General features: G+C 42.3%; 2 protein-coding genes across 7 annotated transcripts in view; one reads left to right on the top strand and one right to left on the bottom strand.

The window, feature by feature from the left end:
• GEMIN6 (gem nuclear organelle associated protein 6) overlaps positions 1–19,314 on the top strand; it is a 29,119-nt gene extending 9,805 nt beyond the window's left edge. For all 3 annotated transcript variants that reach the window (XM_061625603.1, XM_061625602.1, XM_061625601.1), the window contains 2 exons: positions 15,445–15,590; positions 17,663–19,314. In XM_061625603.1, the coding sequence (XP_061481587.1) occupies positions 15,463–15,590; positions 17,663–18,038 (504 nt within the window). In that variant the 5' untranslated portion in view covers positions 15,445–15,462 and the 3' untranslated portion in view covers positions 18,039–19,314. The remainder of the gene's footprint in view (positions 1–15,444; positions 15,591–17,662) is intronic.
• Positions 19,315–19,582: 268 nt separating this feature from the next.
• DHX57 (DExH-box helicase 57) overlaps positions 19,583–21,432 on the bottom strand; it is a 65,961-nt gene continuing 64,111 nt past the window's right edge. For all 4 annotated transcript variants that reach the window (XM_061625580.1, XM_061625578.1, XM_061625579.1 and 1 more), the window contains exon 24: positions 19,583–20,917. In XM_061625580.1, coding sequence (XP_061481564.1) covers positions 20,774–20,917 — 144 coding nt within the window. In that variant the 3' untranslated portion in view covers positions 19,583–20,773. The remainder of the gene's footprint in view (positions 20,918–21,432) is intronic.

Below are 21,432 nucleotides of genomic sequence, written 5' to 3'. Positions count from 1 at the left end.
TGTTTCTGGACCGGGATAGCCTGACCACTGTTGCCCATGCACTGGTAACCTCCAGGCTGGATTATTGTAATGTGCTCTATGTGGGCTGCCCTTGAAGTTGGTCTGGAAGCTGCAGCTGGTGCAAAATGCGGCAGCGAGACTGCTCACTGGGGCAGGATATCGCCAACATGTTACTCCGCTGCTGAAAGAATTGCACTGGCTGCCCATGTGCTACCAGGCCAAGTTCAAAGTTCTAGTTTTGGTGGTGTTGCTGTTATATGCCTTCAAGTCAGCTACGACTTATTGCAACCCTATGAATCAGCAAGCTCCAAGAGCATCTGTCATGAACCACCCTATTCAGATCTTGTAAGTTCAGGACTGTGGCTTCCTTTATGGAATCAATCCATCTCTTGTATGACCTTCCTTTTTTTCTATGCCCTTCTGTTATTCCCAGCATTATTCTTTTCTAATGAATCATGTCTTCTCATTATGTTTCCAAAATATGATAACGTCAGTTTCATCATTTTAGCTTCTAGTGATAGTTCTGGTTTAATTTGTTCTAACACCCAATTATTTGTCTTTTTCGCAGTCCATGGTATGCACAGAGCTCTCCTCGAACACCACATTTCAAATGAGGATTTTTCTCTTACCCGCTTTTTTCACAGTCCAACTTTCACATCCATACATAGAGATTGGAAATACCATGGTGTGAATGACCCTGACTTTAGTATTCAGTGATACATTTTTGCATTTGAGGACCTTTTCTAGTTCTCTCATAGCTACCCTCCCTAGTCCTAGCCGCCTTCTGCTTTCTTGACTATTGTCTCCATTTTGGTTGATGACTGTGCCGAGGTATTGATAATCCTCAACAAGTTCAATGTCCTCATTGTCAACTTTAAAGTTACATAAATCTTCTGTTGTGATTACTTTAGTCTTCTTGATGTTCAGCTTTAGTCCTGCTTTTGTGCTTTCCTCTTTAACTTTCATCAGCATTTGTTTCAAATCATTATTGGTTTCTGCTAATAGTATGGTATTGTCTGCATATCTTAAATTATTGATATTTCTCCCTCCAGTTTTCACACCTCCTTCATCTTGGTCTAATCCCGCTTTCTGTATATGTTCTGCGTATAGATTAAACAAATAGGGTGATAAAATACACCTCTGTCTCACACCCTTTCCGATTGGGAACCAGTCGGTTTTTCCATATTCTGTCCTTACAGTAGCCTCTTGTCCAGAGTATAGGTTGCACATCAGGACAATCAGATGCTGGGGCACCCCCATTTCTTTTAAAGCATTCCATCGTTTTTCATGATCTACACAGTCAATGGCTTTGCTGTAATCTATAAAGCACAGGGTGATTTTCTTCTGAAATTCCATGGTCCGTTCCATTATCCAACATATGTTTGTGATATGATCTTTGGTACCTCTTCCCTTTCTAAATCCAGCTTGGACGTCTGGCATTTCTCGCTCCATATACGGTAAGAGCCTTTGTTGTAGAATCTTGAGCATTACTTTACTTGCATGGGATAGTAAGGCAATAGTTCGATAATTACTGCATTCCCTGGGATCCCCTTTCTTTGGAATTGAGATGTATATTGAATGCTTCCAGTCTGTGGGCCATTGTTTAGTTTTCCATATTTGTTGACAATTTTTTGTCAAAATTTGGACAGATTCAGTCTCAGTAGGTTGTAGCAACTCTACTGGTATGCCATCTGTTCCTGGTGATTTGTTTCTTCCAAGTATTTTAAGAGCACCTTTCACTTCAGATTCTAAAATTTCTGGTTCTTCATCATATGGTTCCTCTGTGAATGAATCTGTCATCCTGGCATCTCTTTTATAGAGTTCTTCAGTGTAATGCTTCCATCTTCCTTTTGTTTCATCTCGGTCAGTCAGTGTGTTCCCCTGTTGATTTATGCAACCTCCCTACTTTTGGTTTAAATTTCCCTTTCATTTCTCAAATCTTTTGGAACACGGCTCTTGTTCTACTCTTTTTGTTGTCCTCTTCTATTTCTATACAGTAACTGTTCTAATAGTTCTCTTTGTCCCTATGTACTAGTTGCTGTATTGTTGCATTTAGGGTTCTGACCAGGTTTCTGTCTCCTTTTGCTTTTGCTTTTTTCTCTCTTTAACCATTTTAAGAGTTTCTTCAGTCATCCATTGAGGTCTTTCTCTCTTTTTAACTAGAGGTATTGTCTTTTTGCATTCTTGCCTGATAACGTCTCTTTTTTTTTTTTTTTTTCAATAATTTTTATTCAGATTTTCATAAAACATACAAGACAAAATCATAAAACATTCAAAGACAAAAAACAAAATCAAAAATAGTTAAACAAAAAGAAAAAAAGAAAAGAAGAAAAAAAAAAAAACAAAAATAAAAAATAAAGAGTAAAATATTGACTTCCCATTTGTCAAAGATCAAATCAGTTATAAGTCTATAATATATAGCAATCCTGTCTCTTAAGTCATATTATAAAATCACTTTCCTCCAGTAGTTATCTTACTTAATCATCAAATCTCATAAACATTACTTTATTCTTTCCACAAAAAGTCAAAGAGAGGTTTCAATTCTTTAAGAAATATATCTATCAATTTTTTTTTCCAGATAAGCATATCGATTAATCCATCTCATTACTAATTATGATAATCTTATTGTCATAACCATAGTCAAAATAAACATTTCAATTAATCCATCACATCAGAATCTGTTAGGTTCAGTAATTTCAGTAGCCATTGTTCTATTATCTCTATTAGTTCCATTTTCCATCTTCCATCTTCAGTAGTCTTGTTAAGTCCAGTAATTTCAATATCCAATCTTCCATTATCAGTATTCCATAATAATCTTGCTGTCAAAGCCATAGTCATATAATAAGAGTCTGATGGGAATTACCTCTATCCCAAATATTTTCTTGCCATCCATTCTGAATAAGTTGCTGAAATACTGCTGTAAAATCATATCTCTGTTCTTTTTTTCAAAATACACTGGGTCATCTCTTAAAAGTTTTTCCATTGTCACATGGCTGCAGTTAATTCCATAGATTTTCTCTATATTGGGCTCCATCACATCATTCCAGTCCAGAAGATAATCCATGCCATTGATAACTTTATCTCTAGAGTCTTCATTAATTTTTTCAGAGATAACATTGAGTTCCAAACAATAGATTTTATTTCTAAAGTCCATAGACTCCAAATCTTGTTCCTGTTCCACGTTTGTTCCAATCTCCGGGATCTCCTCTCTCACAGGGACCCCTATTCCAGTCTCCAGGGTCTCCTCTCTCACAGGGACCCCTATTCCAATCTCCGGGGTCTCCTCTCTCACAGGGACCCCTTCCAGGGTCACCTCTCTCACAGGGACCCTTATATCTTTAATCTCCTGCTTCATTTTACTCAATTCAATTTTCGTTATCTCAATCTCATTCATTATTCTCTGAAACATAGTTATTTCCAGATTCTCAGCCACTTTCTTAATTGCCATTTTAAAAGAAAAATATAGGAAAACCACTTCTTATTTCAGCAACAATTGGGTTAATACTCCAAACTTGGTGACATCACAGTATAAACAGAGCAGACAGCCTTATCTCTCCAATAGTTAAGTAAACAAAATGCAGTTCCCAGGATCGAAGCAATTAATGGCAATCGTCAAGAAACAGATTCGTCAAAATAAAATAGACCAAAAAGAGAGTAGTCTCAAAACAGTATAATATTTTTCAAAATAAAAATCTGGAATAGAAATCCCTCTTCTGTGTGTATCTTTAGAATGCAAATCCAGGACAGCTTTTTGCAACAAAAACAGAGATAAGCTATTAATTAGTGCGTAGCAGAGAGAAGTTACGGCTCCCCAGTGAGATGTCAAAAACCGATCAATCTGGCAAATCTCTTTTAAACAGCAACAATTTAAGTCAAGTAAAAGAAAAATATAGAAAGAAGGGTGCTTGCCTGTTAGTGCGTTCTCTCTTAGAAGATAAGATGAACGTTCGCTTTAACAGATAGAGCTTGCTGTTGAAAATCCGTCCCACCTTCGTCGGCTGGACCTCGTCCCATAAATTAATGAGATCTGGTCGTCCCAACAAAAATAGGCTTTGAGGTTAATCTCTTCGTTTCTCCCTACCCGGGAGAAGTTTAATCAGTCAAAAAAAAAAGAAAAAACTGACTGATATATCTGAATAAGCTTCTTTTGAGGCAGGAGCCCGTCTCAAAAGCAGGCACAGGCTAAGTCACCCTTCCCGGAAGTCCCCATTCTTGCCTGATAACGTCTCTGACATCATTCCATGGTTCTCTGTCAACTAAGTTTAAAGTCTCAAACCTGTTCCTTATTTGACCTTTATATGCTTCTGGGATGTTATTTACATTGTATTTTGGCATTATGATTGCTTTGTTGTTCTTCTTTAGCTTTACTCTGATTTTCGATACAACCATGATCTGTACCGCAGTCTGCTCCTGGTCTTGTTTTCACAGAAAGCATGGAACTTCTTCATCTTCTGCTACCAATTATATAATCAATTTGATTCCTATATTAACCTTTTGGTGATGTCCATGTATTCAGTCGTCTTTTCGGTTGTTCAAAAAATGTGTTTGCAAGAAACAAATTATTGACTTCACAGAATTCAATAAGTCTTTCTCCTGCTTCATTTCTGTCTCCTTGGCCCCATTTCCCCACAATTCCTAATTCTTCTCTGTTCCCTACTTTTGCTTTCCAATCCCCCATGATTATCAGCAAATCTTGTTTTGGTGTGTGATCAATTTCTTCCTGTACTTCTGCGTAAAATGGACCATTGGTCTCACCTGAAGGGTGATTTTCATATGAGGACGGACATCACTGCGGGTAGTGGCTCCACCTATCGTGCAAAGGCAAGAATGTTTTTTGAAGTCAAGACTAGGGGCGTCAAGCCCCTCCCACTCTCCAGTTCATTCGCAGCGAGTCTATAGAGAAAAATCTAAATACAAGAACAGGGCCAACAGGCCTGCCAGCAGGAAAATAACATGCATAATAACATGACTCAACATAGCGATATAACAGAACTAGCAGTCTTGACTTCACTAGTAACTTTAAATACAATAGCGTAACAGTAATATATAACATCTTAGTAAAATGTCTATACATCCTCCAACTGGGAGGGTCGTGATGTCCGTCCTCATATGAAAATCACCCTTCAGGTGAGACCAATGGTCCATTTTCCATATGAGGCCGGCCATCACTGCAGAATGTACCAAAGCAGCCCATAATAGGGAGGGACCACCCACATGCTAATCGACATTAAGAACCTGTTGCAACACTCGTCTGCCAAAAGAGGCATCGGCAGAGGCATAACGATCTATGTTATAATGCCTTATAAATGAGTGTGGGGTAGACCAAACAGCAGCCCTGCAAATATCAGCAACAGGAGCATTAGTAGCAAAAGCAGCCGAAGTGGCAGCTGACCTAGTAGAATGAGCTGTTATACTAGCTGGAACTTGCAACTTAAGGGACTCATATGCTAAGGTAATACATGCCCTTAACCAATGGGATAAGGTAGAATTGGATACTTTATGCCCCATAGACCTTGGATGAAAGGATACAAACAGAGACTCTGTTCGTCGAATCTCCTGGGTCCTAGACAGGTAGGTCTTGAGAGCCCTCCGAACATCCAACGAATGCCAAGCCTTCTCTATTTTTTTTTTTTTTCAATAATTTTTATTCAAATTTTCATAAAACATACAAGACGAAATCATAAAACATCCAAAGACAAAAAACAAAATCAAAAACAGCTAAACAAACAAAAAAAAATAAAAATAAAAATAAAAATAAAAATAAAAAATAAAGAGTAAAATATTGACTTCCCATTTGTCAAAGATCAGATCAGTTATAAGTCTATAATATATAACAATCCTGTCTCTTAAGTCATATTATAAAATCACTTTCCTCCAATAGTTATCTTACTTAATCATCAAATCTCATAAACATTACTTTATTCTTTCCACAAAAAGTCAAAGAGAGGTTTCAATTCTTTAAGAAATATATCTATCAATTTTTTTTTCCAGATAAGCATATCAATTAATCCATCTCATTACTAATTATGATAATCTTATTGTCATAACCATAGTCAAAATAAACATTTCAATTAATCCATCACATCAGAATCTGTTAGGTTCAGTAATTTCAGTAGCCATTGTTCTATTATCCCTATTAGTTCCATTTTCCATCTTCCATCTTCAGTAGTCTTGTTAAGTCCAGTAATTTCAGTATCCAATCTTCCATTATCAGTATTCCATAATAATCTTGCTGTCAAAGCCATAGTCATATAGTAAGAGTCTGATGGGAATTACCTCTATCCCAAATATTTTCTTGCCATCCATTCTGAATAGGTTGCTGAAATACTGCTGTAAAATCATATCTCTGTTCTTTTTTTCAAAATACACTGGGTCATCTCTTGAAAGTTTTTCCATTGTTACATGGCTGCAGTTAATTCCATAAATTTTCTCTATATTGGGCTCCATCACATCATTCCAGTCCAGAAGATTATCCATGCCATTGATAACTTTATCTCTAGAATCTTCATTAATTTCTTCAGAGATAACATTGAGTTCCAAACAATAGATTTTATTTCTAAAGTCCATAGACTCCAAATCTTTTTCCTGTTCCACGTTTGTTCCAATCTCCGGGGTCTCCTCTCTCACAGGGACCCCTGTTCCAGTCTCCAGGGTCTCCTCTCTCACAGGGACCCCTGTTCCAGTCTCCAGGGTCTCCTCTCTCACAAGGACCCCTATGTCTTTAATCTCCTGTGTCTCCAAACAATAGATTTTATTTCTAAAGTCCATAGACTCCAAATCTTTTTCCTGTTCCACGTTTGTTCCAATCTCCGGGGTCTCCTCTCTCACAGGGACCCCTTCCAGGGTCACCTCTCTCACAGGGACCCCTATATCTTTAATCTCCTGCGTCATTTTACTCAATTCAATTTTCAGCTCCTTACAACCCTGTCGCAGGTTTTGTTTCGTTATCTCAATCTCATCCATTATTTTCTGAAACATAGTTATTTCCAGATTCTCAGCCACTTTCTTAATTGCCATTTTAAAAGAAAAATATAGGAAAACCACTTCTTATTTCAGCAACAATTGGGTTAATACTCCAAACTTGGTGACATCACAGTATAAACAGAGCAGACAGCCTTATCTCTCCATAGTTAAGTAAACAAAATGCAGTTCCCAGGATCGAAACAATTAATGGCAGTCGTCAAGAAACAGATTCGTCAAAATAAAATAGACCAAAAAGAGAGTAGTCTCAGACAGTATAATATTCTTCAAAATAAAAATCTGGAATAGAAATCCCTCTTCTGTGTATATCTTTAGAATGCAAATCCAGGACAGCTTTTTGCAACAAAAACAGAGATAAGCTATTAATTAGTGCGTAGCAGAGAGAAGTTATGGCTCCCCAGTGAGATGTCAAAAACCGATCAATCTGGCAAATCTCTTTTAAACAGCAACAATTTAAGTCAAGTAAAAGAAAAATATAGAAAGAAGGGTGCTTGCCTGTTAGTGCGTTCTCTCTTAGAAGATAAGATGAACGTTCGCTTTAACAGATAGAGCTTGCTGTTGAAAATCCGTCCCACCTTCGTCGGCTGGACCTCGTCCCATAAATTAATGAGATCTGGTCGTCCCAACAAAAATAGGCTTTGAGGTTAATCTCTTCGTTTCTCCCTACCCGGGAGAAGTTTAATCAGTCAAAAAAAAAAGAAAAAACTGACTGATATATCTGAATAAGCTTCTTTTGAGGCAGGAGCCCGTCTCAAAAGCAGGCACAGGCTAAGTCACCCTTCCCGGAAGTCCGCCAAGCCTTCTCTAGAGGATGAGTGGGGTTCGGGCAAAACGAAGGGAGTACAATGTCCTGATTGCAATGGAAAACTGAATTGACCTTGGGACGGAAGGAAGGATCAGTTTTCAGCACAACAGAGTCCTTGTGAAAGACACAGAGATGGCGGGCAGCAGACAATGCGCCCAGTTCCAAGACCCGTCTGGCAGAAGTGATGGCGACCAGGAACAAGACCTTGAAGGATAGTAGACGTAAAGGCACAGTCCTAAGGGGTTCAAACGGAGGGCGTTGTAAAGCTTGAAGAACCTTGGACAGACTCCATGAGGGAAAACGGTGAACTACGGCCGGTGAACGTAAAGCAGTGCCTCTGAGGAAGCGTTTAATGAACGGATGTGAGGAAATAGGGGCACCAGTGGATGACACTGAGACAATGGACGACAGAGTGGACGCATGTCGATGTAGAGTGTTGGGTCTCATTCCGATCAGAAAACCACTATGGAGATATTGCAGCACCTGATGCATAGTGGCCTGGGATGAATCGCAGTGGTGAGACTGGCAACACTTGGAGAAAGCCACCCAAGTATGTTGATAAATACGGGTGGTAGATGGTCGTCTTGAGGCTAAAATAATATCAATAACTGCGTCAGACAGGCCAGCCAACCTCAAATGTCCCCGTTCAAACTGTTAGATTGAGCCAAGTGGGGTCCTGATGCCATACCGGACCCTGGGATAGAAGATCTGGCCTGACTGGAAGAGTCCAAGGATCCATCACCGACATTGCAAGAAGATCTGAGAACCACGGTCGGCGTGGCCAATGTGGTGCTATCAGAACCAACTGTGCCCTCTCGCTCCGCGCCTTCCGCTAGGTTTTGGCTAACAGCGGTATTGGAGGGAAGGCGTACAAAAGACCCTCTGGCCACGGTATTGACAGAGCATCCACTGCTTCCGCTGTTGTGTCCAGGTATCGAGCAAAGTACCTGGTAAGCTGGTAATTGCGACTGGAAGCAAACAGGTCGATTGAAAAGACGCCGAACTGACGCTGGAGACGATGGAAAATGGTCGGATGAAGTTTCCATTCGCCCGGAAAGACCTGTTGTCTGCTGAGCCAGTCTGCTGTCACATTCCAAATCCCTCTGAGATGCTCTGCTGTTAGGGATTGAAGATGTTGTTCTGCCCAGACGAAGATGATGGAAGCTAGGTCCTGCAGAGGACGGGACCTGGTGCCCCCCTGTCTGTTCAAATGTGACTTTACACACGTGTTGTCCGTTCGAATGAGGACATGGTCCAAAGGGAACAGAGACTGAAAATGAAGTAGAGCTAAGTGGACCGCCTTGAGCTCCAGCCAGTTGATGCTCTGAGCCTGCTCTGCTGTGGACCAGACCCCCTGAACGTACTGGGAGTTGCAGTGTGCTCCCCAGCCCATGAGACTGGCATCCGTGGTGACAACAGTCCTGCGTGGTTCTCTGAACGGAGTGCCCCTGGAGAGATGTTGGACCCTCGTCCACCAGCGGAATGAAAGGCGCAGTGCGGGGCTCAGATGAACTGTGCGATGATTGGAGTTGGCAATGTCCTGTTGAAAAGGCAACAAAGCCCACTGAAGGTGGTGAGAGTGGGCTCGAGCCCATGGCACAATATGGATGGAAGAGATGAACATTCCGAGCGCCCTGGCTAGAAGCATGATGTCTGCGGTTGTTTGTTGCATCAAGGACCCCGCGATGTTTGTGATGGCAGTTATGCGATCTGGAGACAGAAACACCATCGCCTGCAGGGTGTCCAACATTGCCCCTAGATGAAGTAGGCATTGGGTCGGTTGAAGATGGCTTTTGTCGAAGTTGACAAGCCAGCCGTAGGCCTGCAAAACATTGAGGGTGAGCATTAAATGACGATGAGCCAGCTCCTCAGAGCTCGCCCGTATTAAAATATCATCCAGATATGGGTAGAGATGGACCCCTTGCATCTGGAGGTAAGCCACTAAGGTGAGGAGTATTTTGGTAAAAACTCGTGGAGCAGAGGAGAGGCCGAATGGCATCGTTCTATATTGAAAGTGCTGGGGGCCAAAAGCAAACCGAAGGAATTTTCTGTGGGCTATGCAAATGGGGACATGGAGATACGCTTCCTTTAGGTCAATAGAAACCAGGAAGTCTCCTTCTTGCAGGCTTTCAGTAATGGAGTGGAGGGATTCCATTTCGAACCTGCGGTATGTTACAAAACGGTTGACGAACTTGAGGTCCAATACCGCCCTCCATGACAAATCTCGTTTGGGCTCAGCAAATAGGAGGGAGTACACTCCTTCCGACCTCTCTGTTGTCGGGACTGGTTCTATAGCCGCTATGTCCAAGAGGTGATGTATAGCTGTCTGCATGATGCTGTGCCTGGCCGGTGCCCTGGGACAAGGGGATGGATGGAATTTGTCTGGTGGGGTCGCCCAAGGCTCTATTGCATAGCCAGAACAAAAAAGGTCCCTGATCCAGGCGACCTTAGTCAGACGCAGCCACTGGTCTCCAAACATAAGTAGTCTGCCACCAACAGGAAGTGCGTTAGTACTGTTTGCGCTGGCGAGACCCTCCCCTATATGAGGATGATGAAGTACCTCTGCACCCTTGGTACTGACCTCTGCCCTGGATACGTCGGTTCCAGGTTCCCCTGAAGGCATTGGAGTCATAGGATCGGAAATCGCGGCCTCGTCCTCCTGGCCGCGTTCCTCGAAAGGGCTGGTTAGTGCGAAAGGAGGGAAATCGCCTAAAAGGTCTATGATCGACGTGCTTGACAGTGGCCAAAACCGGTTTGTGAGCATCTTTGGGATCAACCAGCACTGCCTTTAGAGCTTCCTCACCGAAAAGCAAAGATCTGGAGTAAGGAGCCCTAGAAAGATTCACTCTGGCCGTAGAATCAGCTTGCCAGTGGTGAAGCCAGAGTGTCCGTCGAGCGACTATCTGATCCGTCATGGCTCATGCCCCAGTTGAGTGGCATCCAAAGTGGCATCAGCTACATACGCCGCTGTCTTGCGCAACTTTATCAGAGACCTTCTGAGAGAGACAGGATCAGGGTTAGGGTCCTCTAGAAGCTCATCCAGCCACATCATTGCTGCCCTGGAGAAGATTGAAGCCGATGCGGAGGCTCGCATGGAGAAAGCAGTGGCCTCATGATTTTTGCGGAGAGTGAAGTCTAATCTCCGCTCAGTAGCATCCTTTAATTGGGATTCTCCTTCCCTAGGCAAGAGAGATCGCGACACTAGGCTAGCGATCGGCTCGTCTATGCCAGGGACGGCCAGCTTGGTGGTAAAGTCAGGGGCTAGGGAGTATAGTTTGTCAGCCAGGTTCTAGAAGCAGCGAGTTTGGAATGGATGAGACCATTCTTCGGTGGCCAGTTTAGCAATGGGGTCCGGCACCAGGATGTAATGCTCAGTTGGTGCAGGGGATTTGAGAACCCTGGCCCCTTTAATAGCTGGAACGGTAGCTGTTGAGAGCGCAGCTTGGAGGCCAAGTGTGTTAACTACCCTGCGTGCGAGAGGCTGAAAATCTGAGGTATTAAACAAGCGGTACGATGTATCCTCCTCATGTTTCGAATAGTCACTCCATTCGTCTCCGTCAGCATGATCAGCAAAGGTTGACTCCTCCCCATACGAAGCGTCATCAATACATCTGCCTCTGGCCACGTCAAAGGGGTTTGGGGAGCAGAAAGGGTTTGCCTCATGACATACATGTTGGTCCATAGTGCGTTGAGGTATGGCGGGAACTTGTGGTGGTGACTGCATTTGAGCGAAAAATGACAGCAATCCCTGAAGTTGTGAAAGAAAATCCTGAGGCAGCTGCAGCCCCGTTGAGGCAGATGGTTGTGCCGGAGTAGGTAGTGCAGTGGGCTGAACCGGAGGATAAGCCCTGGGCAGCAACACAGGAGGAGGCTGGCTAAGTGTTGGCTGAGTAGGAAAGCCAGCAAAGTCCTCCTCGTCGGAAGAAGCAGCGGGGGAATGAAATATATCCATTCGCTGTTCCCGGGCTGTTGTGGTGGGGTTCGGAACAGAGGCATAGCGTGGGCGCTTGGGTTTGCTGTGGCTGGAAAGATGTTTAGTCTTAGCCAGTGCTTTGGCATGCTTAGTCTTAGTTGCCTTAGATGGTTGCTGCTTGGCTGTCTGAGACATGTCTGGCTGTTCCGCCATCTTATATCTTATATTATAGCCCCAGGCTGTGGTCTGAAGGCACATGAGCCAGCACCCTGTTGAAGCTAAGCAGGGTCAGGTCTGGTCAATGCCTGGATGGGAGACCGCCTGGGAACCATATGTAAGCCGCCTTGGGTTTCTATCATGAAAAGAAAGGCGGGGTATAAATGTAATAAATAAATAAAATAAATAAATAATATTCACTATGGGTGCAGTACACGGCCACAGCGGGGGCAGAATGTAGAGACCCGAACAGGCGCAGTACACTACCACAGAGGGGGTAGAATGCACTGGCAGATGGCTAAGTACACAGCCACAGAGGGAGCAGAATGTACAATGGTAACAGCATCAGTATAATGCAGACTAGACTTGAGGTTTGGTACACGGCCACAGAGGGGGCAGAATGTACAGTTCAAATAAGTTGTAGTTTTATATAGGGCGCCCTGGTACATGGCCACAGAGGGGGCAGAATGTACAGTTCAAATAAGTTGTTCTTTTGTACAGGAGCAACTGGAGTGGGGAGTTCAGACAGCTTGCACAGTATCAGCCGCCTAGTACATACAAATAGATTGCACAGGCACAGCCTTGATGAAACAGTGGAAGTACGTTCAATAGTTGCAGGGGGCGAAGTGTTGCGATAGGCAGCAGTAGAGGACAGGTGAGAGATGAACCCTTGTAGAGCTAACTAGTCCTAACTGAAATTCACATAGGAGAAAGCCCTCTAAAGGTAAAAAAAAACCCTTTATTTAGTGCAGAAAAGTCTAAACAAAAAGGGCGGGAAGAAAAACGGGACAAACAAAATGGCGCCCGGGACGGGAGCAAGAAAAGGAGCACTCAAAATGGCGGAGGAAGACAGTAATGGCGGACGCTGAGGAGCGACAGTGAACTGACCCAAAGACTGTCAAGCACAGTCTCGAGGGCGTGCGACAGCCAGGTCTGAAGGGTGCAATCGCGGCTCGTAAAAAGGGAGCACCATAGCCGCTAAGGCAGCCGCCGCCGCCGATTACAGAGGCTTTCGCGGTGAAAAAACTGAAGCCACAAGTCCAGGTGTGACAGCAGGAGCTTGGAAAACAAGTCAATTTCAGAAAAAATCACCCAAGTGAGAGCCGCAGCCGCAGGCTCCCGGATGGAATTTTCAAGTACACTCGCTAAGCAAAAAGCCGCGGCAGCTCAGGAAGGCAGCGAAAACAGAATGGCCTCCAAGGGGAAAACGTGAGTCGTAAAGGCACAAAACAACCAGGGGACAAAGCTGGGAGCTGCAGCCGCAATCTCCCGCGTAAAAATGGAGATAGCCGCAGCCACGGTTTCTCTGAGATCCAAGTAAAAAATAAAAGGCCGGAAAAACGGTCCGGGAAAGGGCGAACCCCCCCCAAGGGAATTCCCCAGGAATTACAAACAAACAGAGATAGACACTAGACAGAGGGAAGGAAAGCACTTGGGTACACACAAACGACAAAACCTTCACACCCTGTCAGACAAATACACAAACTAAGACAAATAACTTAGCTATATGCTACGCTATACGAGATATCAATCTTGTTCGTACGAAGGCAAGAATGAACTGGAGAGTGGGAGGGGCTTGACGCCCCTAGTCTTGACTTCAAAAAACATTCTTGCCTTCGCACGATAGGTGGAGCCAATACCCGCAGTGATGGCCAGCCTCATATGGAAAATCTCTCCAATTCCTCTTCTTCTGCATTTGCCATTGGAGCATAGACTTGGATGATGGTTATGTTGATAGGTTTCCTGTTTAATCTCATTGATATAACTAGCTCAGACCTTGTGTTATAGCTCCTAATTGCTCTTTCTACATCACTTCTCACATTAAAGCAACCCCATTTCTTCTTAATTTCTCATTTCCTGTATAAAATATTTTGTAGTTGCCTGCTTGAAAATGTCCCATTCCCATCCATTTTAGTTTGCTCACACCGAGTATTGTAATGTTGATATGTTCCATTTCTTGCTTGACAATTTCTAACTTTCCCTAGTTCATGCTTCTCACATTCCATGTGCCTATTGTGTGCGTCGTACAACTCCAGCCTCTCCCTTTGCATCTGTGCGCATCAGCCTCTGGGCTTCCTTTTGGCTTTGACCCAGCTGCGTCATTAGTCACAGCGCTACTCGTACTTGTCCTTTGTTCTTCCCCAGTAGCTTGGTGAGTGCCTTGTGACCTGGGGGCCTCATCTTCCAGCACTATCTCGTGTTGCATTTTGGATACTCTGTTCATAGGGTTTTCGTGGTAAGAGATATTCAGAGGTGGTTTACCATTGCCTTCCTCTGAGTTTGGATGCATCTCAGCTTTGACCATTCTGCCTTGGGTGCCCCTGCTAGGAGTCTAGCCTCTTAGTCTAGACTCCTGACGGCATTGCTCTTAGTTTCTTCAACACTCTCAAACCCCCTCACTACGTTAAGGTGTACATCCTAGAGGGGGAGTTTTGGTGTACAAAGCCCTATACAGCTTGGGACCAGGATACCGGAAAGACCGTCTTATCCCTTTATATACCCAATCGATCACTGCACTCTGCAGGTGAGGGCCTCCTGCAGATACCATCTTCTCAGGAGGTCCCTTGTGCACAACATAGGAAATGGACCTTTAGTGTGGCGGCACTTACCCTGTGGAATTCCCTCCCCTTAAATATTAGGCAGGCACCATCTGTTATCTTTTCAACGCCTTTTGAAGACTTTCCTCTTTCAACAAGCATTTTGAGTTGAGACATATCCCAGTCTGCGTTTGTGTTGGAATTCCTTTTAATATATTTTTTAAAAACAATGTTTTTTAATCCCTTTTTAAAGATGTTTTTAAAGCTTTTTTTTAAAAAAAAGTTTTTAAAGTTGTTTTGTTTTAATGTATTTTGAGGTCTGTTTTTGTGATGTTTTGATGTGTTTTTAGCACTTTTGTTTGCTGCCCTGGGCTCCTTCTGGGAGGAGGGGCGGGATACAAATCAAACAATAAATAAATAAATAAGCCCTGTTGACTATGGTGGGACTCACTTCTGTGTAACCATGTATAGCAGAGGTTCCCAGACTGTAGTCCATGGACCACTAATGGTCCATGAACTTCATTCAGGTAGTCCACAACATGTCCACATTAAATATATTAATTCTTAATTTTTATATTGTTTCTTTTATTTCTTATGTTGTAATTTATTGTTACAATTTGAATCTGTAGATTTCTTATGTTGTATTTTATTTCCATCGATTTTATTTCTGATATGTTACTGTGTTACAATTTGAGCTCTATGGAATAAATAAAATACAAAAGAAGTTAAAGAAGCAATAAAAATACAATTAAAAATCATGTATCATCCCAATTGCTACAACAGGGGGGGAAATCATTCAGTGGTTTACCAAGACTCTCAGCAATTTTCAAGTGGTCTGTGAGGAAAAAAGTTTGGAAACCACTGAGGTATAGGATTGTGCCGTTTCTAAGTTTTTCAGGACAGGAGAGGGATGTCTAGCCCTTGCTGTGACTTGGCACAAGATAGCTCTGTAAACCTTTGCTGACTGATACTCATTTTCATTTTCTTGTTAGCTTCAGCAAGCAGGAAATATGACTGAGTGGCAGAGGAAATCGCCTTTGGAATGGCTGACATATGTGAATAAAGAAGTCAACATTCTGGCTGCTGAGAAACATAAGTATAAAGGATGGGTTTTAACAGTTGATCCAGTGTCTGCCAAGTAAGTAGGAATTCAGCCTGTACAGAAGTATGATACCCTGGGAGGGAGGAAATCAATCAAATTTTTATTTTCAGACTGGGGATCAGAACAAGAATGGTGGTGGGAGAGAAGTGCATTTCTAGAAGAATAAAGCTTTAAAATATTTGTAAAACTGATAAAAATGCATATTACTTAGCATACACAGGAAGTGGATTGGACTGTGAAAGACCAACCCAAATTGTTTGCATTTTGACAAATGTGTAGGGCAGTACAATATCTCCAAGAGGAGGTCAGGTCTCCTGCTCCCCTGGTGCATTCACTATAGCTGCCCAATCTTCCTGCTTTTTAAAGTTTGATAGAAATATCTGTTGCTTATTGGTACGTTCTTCATAAATGGCAAATGTATATTAATTTATTAATATTAAAATTAAAATATTAATTTTATTTTGAAGCCGGAGTTGGTACATTTCTACCGACTCCACCCAAAATTGCTTTCGACTCCACGACTCCAACTCCCCAGCCCTGGCTAAGGATATGTAAAATTGACCATGGGGGCAGGAGGGGGAAGGAAGGGGGAGGGAAGGGGCAAGAGGGCTGTGCTGGGGGGTAAAGAAAGGCCAGGGAAGGAAATGGCAATCCCACCCCATATATACGGTCTGCCTAGTAAACGTCACAAGACGTCACCCTAAGAGTCGGAAACGACTCGCATTACAAGTGCAGGGTCACATTTACCTTTAGTCATGCTGAGGATAGGTAAAACTGACCATGGGGGGGGGGAAGAGAGGGAAGGAGGGGATTGGAAAGGGAAGGGGAAGGGGAAAGGGAGGGGTGAAGGAAGCAGGCGGGAAGGGGCAGGAGGAATAGGAGGGAGGAAGAAGGGAGGGCAGGGTTGATCATTTGCATGCTTTTTGAGTTCAGTGGGATTTACGCCTGTGCAATCGTGTTTAGGATAGGTGAAACTGACTTGGGGAAAGTGCTGGGAGGGAAGGGAAAGGGGAGGAGATTGGATGGGTGGGCACTGGGCAGAGGGGAAGCCTCTTTCCTTTCCAAAAGGAAAACATTGTGAACAGTGTCATTCTTTTTCAGGGTTCTCCCCTTTTTATTCTACAGCAGGCAATATGTAGTCTCCCACCCAAATTTAAACCAAAGCAGTCCCTGGTCACATCCACATGAGACCTTTATTTAGACAGTCATGGCTTCTCCCAAAGAATCCTGGGAAGTGTACTTAGTGAAGGGTGCCGAGAGTTGCTAGGAGATGCTCTGTTCCCCTCACAGAGCTACAATCAAGGCAGCTGACTGTTAAACCACTCTTGCCACTGGAGCTCTGTCAGGGGAATAGGAGTCTCCTCTCAGCACCCTTCACAAACTACACTTCCCAGGATGCTTTGGGGGAAACCATGACTGTAGTGAAATGAATGTCTGGTGTTGGTGTGGCCCTGGTTAGGCAAGCCAAGCAGCTGCAAGTCTGGCTTTTAGAACACTGACAGTTGGTTCTTACTGAGCATGCTCGGCCTTATTGAGTTCAATGCTAAATTTCTTAAATTAATTAAAAATCAGCCGGGTATTTTTTAACTTTTAAACTGCAGAAGATGAAGGTCAGAGTATGGAGCAAGGTCAGTAATAGGATTACAGGTACTCATGAGAAGTCTACAGAAAAAAGTCCAACAGGACTCTGGTTTTTCTCTCTCTTTTTACACTTTGAACTCTTGATTCTCTTTGACTGTTTTGTGTATCGCCATTAAAATTTAGAGGGTTGTTAAGCAAGCGTTTCTGAGTTCAGGACTATACGTTTTGTAAGGTTTTGTTTTGAAATGAGCTTATGGGAAGCATCAGAATTGCATGGGAGGGTATTTTCAATTTAACATTCCGGAATGTGAAAAATCCATGCTGGCTATACTATACAGTGACTCTTGGGACTGTATAATTCCAATGTGATTTTTTCACTGCATCTTGACCTGAACATTTTATGGTGAATGTGCGTGTAGGATTGCAATGTTTGGATGAGGTAGAGTATATATTTGATAGCATTTCTTATCTGATCTTTTTGTAGCTCTTGTAGTTTATAAAACGTTGTCAACTCCTGTTCCTTACAGCATTCTTCTTGCAAATCTCCTTGAGAATGGAAACGTGTCTATTTCAGGCATCTTGGGGCATGCAGTACAAGATGTGGAAATAGTGTCTGAATCAACCGATGCTGTGAAAGAGCAGCTTGCCCACCTCTTCATGCCTGGAGAAAGCCAAACTTACAGTCAAGAGGAGCTGGAGGAAAAGAAAAACAGCTTGAAGAACTGGTTGGAGAAAAACCATATTCCTGTAAAGGAGGAAGGAGAGTCACAGAGAACACTATGTGTTGCAGGGGTGTTAACGATTAACCCACCTTATGGACCAGAAGACTGCAACAGTTCCAATGAAATCATTTTGTCTAGAGTCCAAGGGTTAATACAAAGCTACCTTGCTCTTCAGCAGTGACTGATGTAGTTCAAGTATTTGGAAGATGTTACTTGCAAAACCTATGCCACCCTGATGCTCTCTAGATATTTTGGACTACAATTCCTATCTGCCCCAGCTGGCTGGCTGGGGCTGTTGGGATCTATAGTCCAAAATGTTTAGAGGGCATCAGGTTGCAGAAGGCTGAGCTATAAAATATCTGTTGAATTTCCCCCTCAGGTTAGGCTTTTTGCATTCCTAAGTGTCGGCAGAAAGTATATATAGCTGACAGTCAAGATGGAACTGTTTCTAGATTACATGCATGTTTTGTGCAGAAAGACAAGTGTAACAACTGTACTGTTTTTATATATTTTTATATGAAAATAAGTGTTGAAGTTCTCGTCTCCCCCGCCCTCCTTTTGGGATCCTGGGCATGTCCCTTTATATAAAATTAGTAGTTGTGAAGGCTCAATTCTCTGAATAGTCATGCTGATATAAAATAGCGAAGGCCTCTGTAAAGTACAGTTCATAATCAATAAGCAGAAGGATTACAATGGCAAGGACATTAAGATATATATACTTTAATATCTAGCTTGGGCTTTCATAAACTGAAAACTCCTAAAATTGATATACTCATTTTTTGTTCCCCTCTGAATGCCTTTGCATTCCCTGAAAAGTGTTCAGGGTAAGACAGTCTTTTTGGAATATGATATGGCAAGAGATCCCTCTGGTATAGTACTAATTATGAACATGAAGCCCATGCACATGCAAGTAACATAGCTGAAGGCTGCTCCTAACTGTTACAGGGCATGAGGGAAGATCTACTACACAAACCTGTATAGCAGAATTTTCACCTGGTAACACATTCATGGGGCAGTTCAACTAATGTAGTTGCATAGATGTATGTAGGACATTATTTACCAGAGTTAATCTCCACATCAGAACTAGACAGGCATTTGACTTTTGTTGTTTCGGTGAGAGGTCAATATTCACTTACCAGCTTGGCCATTTGAAACTTGCTTTGACAGGAATTTCAGTGTACTCAGAAAGACAGAATACCTCAGAAGAGTTAAATAAGGGAGTTAGGATTAAGCAGTGAGAGGTTTGTCTGGAGAAAAAGGCTTGTAACCGTGAAGAATGTAATTTGCTCAGTAACTTGTTATTCTGCCATGCTGCTTTTTCTCCTTTTGTGGAACCTCTTTCCTGCTTTTGCAGACTACTTAGTGGGAGGAGAGGTGTAGTTTACGACCTTTTGTTTTGGTCAATGCCCAAGCTTTTACTTGAAATCTAGTCTGTAAATAAAGATAGATTCACACAACTGAGTAGGAGGTAATTTCTTATCAAGTGTCCTGGCTTTGGGTTTTTAATTAAATGCAGACTGTACTAGCCAATAAGAACGAACACTCACCCAAGTCAGGCTCCTTGTAGCTTAACTGTACACCAATCCATCCCCAGAGTTAGAGCTAGATTCAGGTAGTTTGTTGAACTTTTCAATAAGGAATAAAGTGTGAGCTTGCACTCACGGCTCACATCACACTGATACTGAAGCAAAACAATTTCTTGTACAAAGACAAATCCAAACAAAGTAGGATTAAGAATTTAATGGACAAATCATTATTTATAGAGCTTGTTGGTCACCATGTCTCCAACCAGTTGGCACCCAAGGTGACACAAAGTTATTTAATTATACAGATCAATTTTTGTTACTGGCAGCCTTATTAATATTGCCATAGCAATTGTACATTTTCCCAAATGCTGGTCTGCTCTATTTTAAAAATCCTTAAATATGCCCTATTGGGAATTTCTGTTGAAATACTATTGAAATTCACGGGGCATCCTATTAATTTCAGCAGGACTGTACTAAATTAGCCTCTTTGTATTGCATTCTACAACCATTTCTGTGACCTTCAGAGCCAGAAAAGCAATAACCTAAGATGTGAAAGTATTACTTTCAGATCTCACTTTGACAATTCTTGGTGTATTTCACACTTACGAAAGTAGGGCTGCCACTGTCTCCTCAAGGAAGCTAAATTTATTACAGAAAACGTAAAAGAGCAAGGATATTCTCTGAACTAACACTTTGTGAAGGAATAAGACAACCATTATTGACATTAGGAAGCTGTAACTAAAGCCCTGTGTGCACACATATTCCAGCTCATATAGAGTCTAGGCCAACTTTGTGATAAACATCTATGCAAAGTTTGTTTAAACGTCTTCCATTTGAAGTTTGGCAATCTACACTGATGAACTGATAGAGATAAGGATAGGTTTTAGTTTACTGAGCTTACAGGAGGATCCATTTTATATAGGAAGAGACAGACATCATGCCCTGCCCTTAGGAGAAGGTCTAAGACAATATACCATCAGTTTATCATAAAAAGTTAATTGGTCAAAAACAGTGATGAGAAATCCACATTACAAATGAACATTTTCTGCATCTCAGAGTTTTTATCAGAGTAAAAAGTGATGTGTCTCACTCTTCACTTTGCAGGAGGGTGCTTCTGAAAAGGAGGTGCTTAGGTTTCCCTTAAAATATGCCAACTTCTCTAAGTTTTTGCATCAATTTTTATCATGATTCTAAAAACACATTTCTCGAATCCCATTAAATCTATTAGGGTTGCTCCACATGAAGTGGGTTTTTTTTACTGCCTTTTTTTCGGTTTTCAGTCATAGCTCTACAATATTCGATGCCATGTTGTCACGCATCTGCTTTGCTTTGGTCTCTGTAGCCATTGTTCTGTTGATGAGACTTTATACCAAATTCTCAGTGGTCTATGCTATTGTGTGGTCACAAGTTTTACAATCATGCTAATGATACGAGATCCTCGAGGGCAGGTACACAGATCCATGCTGGGGTTTTTGACTTTATCTTGGAGTAGCTGGTCAAGCTCACAGCGAAGTTCTTTCACTAGTTCTGCCACCTGAAAACACAAATATTCTTATAAACACAGCCAAATATAAGATGCTTAGGGGTGGTCCAGACACAAGTTACAAGCTGTGTGAATTTGCAAGCTGTGTTTGTGACGCTCACACTCTTCCTAGAATCTGGGCTTACTATTCTAAATGCTTCAAGTCCTTCTGGTTGTACAAAAGTCTCCAGTACAAAGCATGTGGGAACGTCCATATGTAAAACAGCCCTTTGCTTTAATCCTAAGAACTCCCTTGTTAGACTAGCCAGAGGTTTTCTGTTTCTAATAACAGCCCCCCCAGATGCTTCACAAACAGGAAGTTTCTAGCACCTCATAACGAGAGAAATCCCATTTCTGAACATGGACTATCATAGCTAATAGCCTTTTCTGAACAGCAGATCCTTACAGGGATAGGAAACCTGTGGTTTTCCAGATGCTACTTAACTACTAGCTCCATCATGCCTGCCCCTTGGGCCATCCACCCAAGAGTTCTCAACTCAAATGTGAAATTAATGATCTAACAAAAA

The sequence above is a fragment of the Rhineura floridana genome, chromosome 4 (assembly GCF_030035675.1).
Source record: "Rhineura floridana isolate rRhiFlo1 chromosome 4, rRhiFlo1.hap2, whole genome shotgun sequence".
Taxonomy (NCBI): Eukaryota; Metazoa; Chordata; class Lepidosauria; order Squamata; family Rhineuridae; genus Rhineura; species Rhineura floridana.
This window is presented reverse-complemented; position numbering and strand designations above follow the sequence as displayed.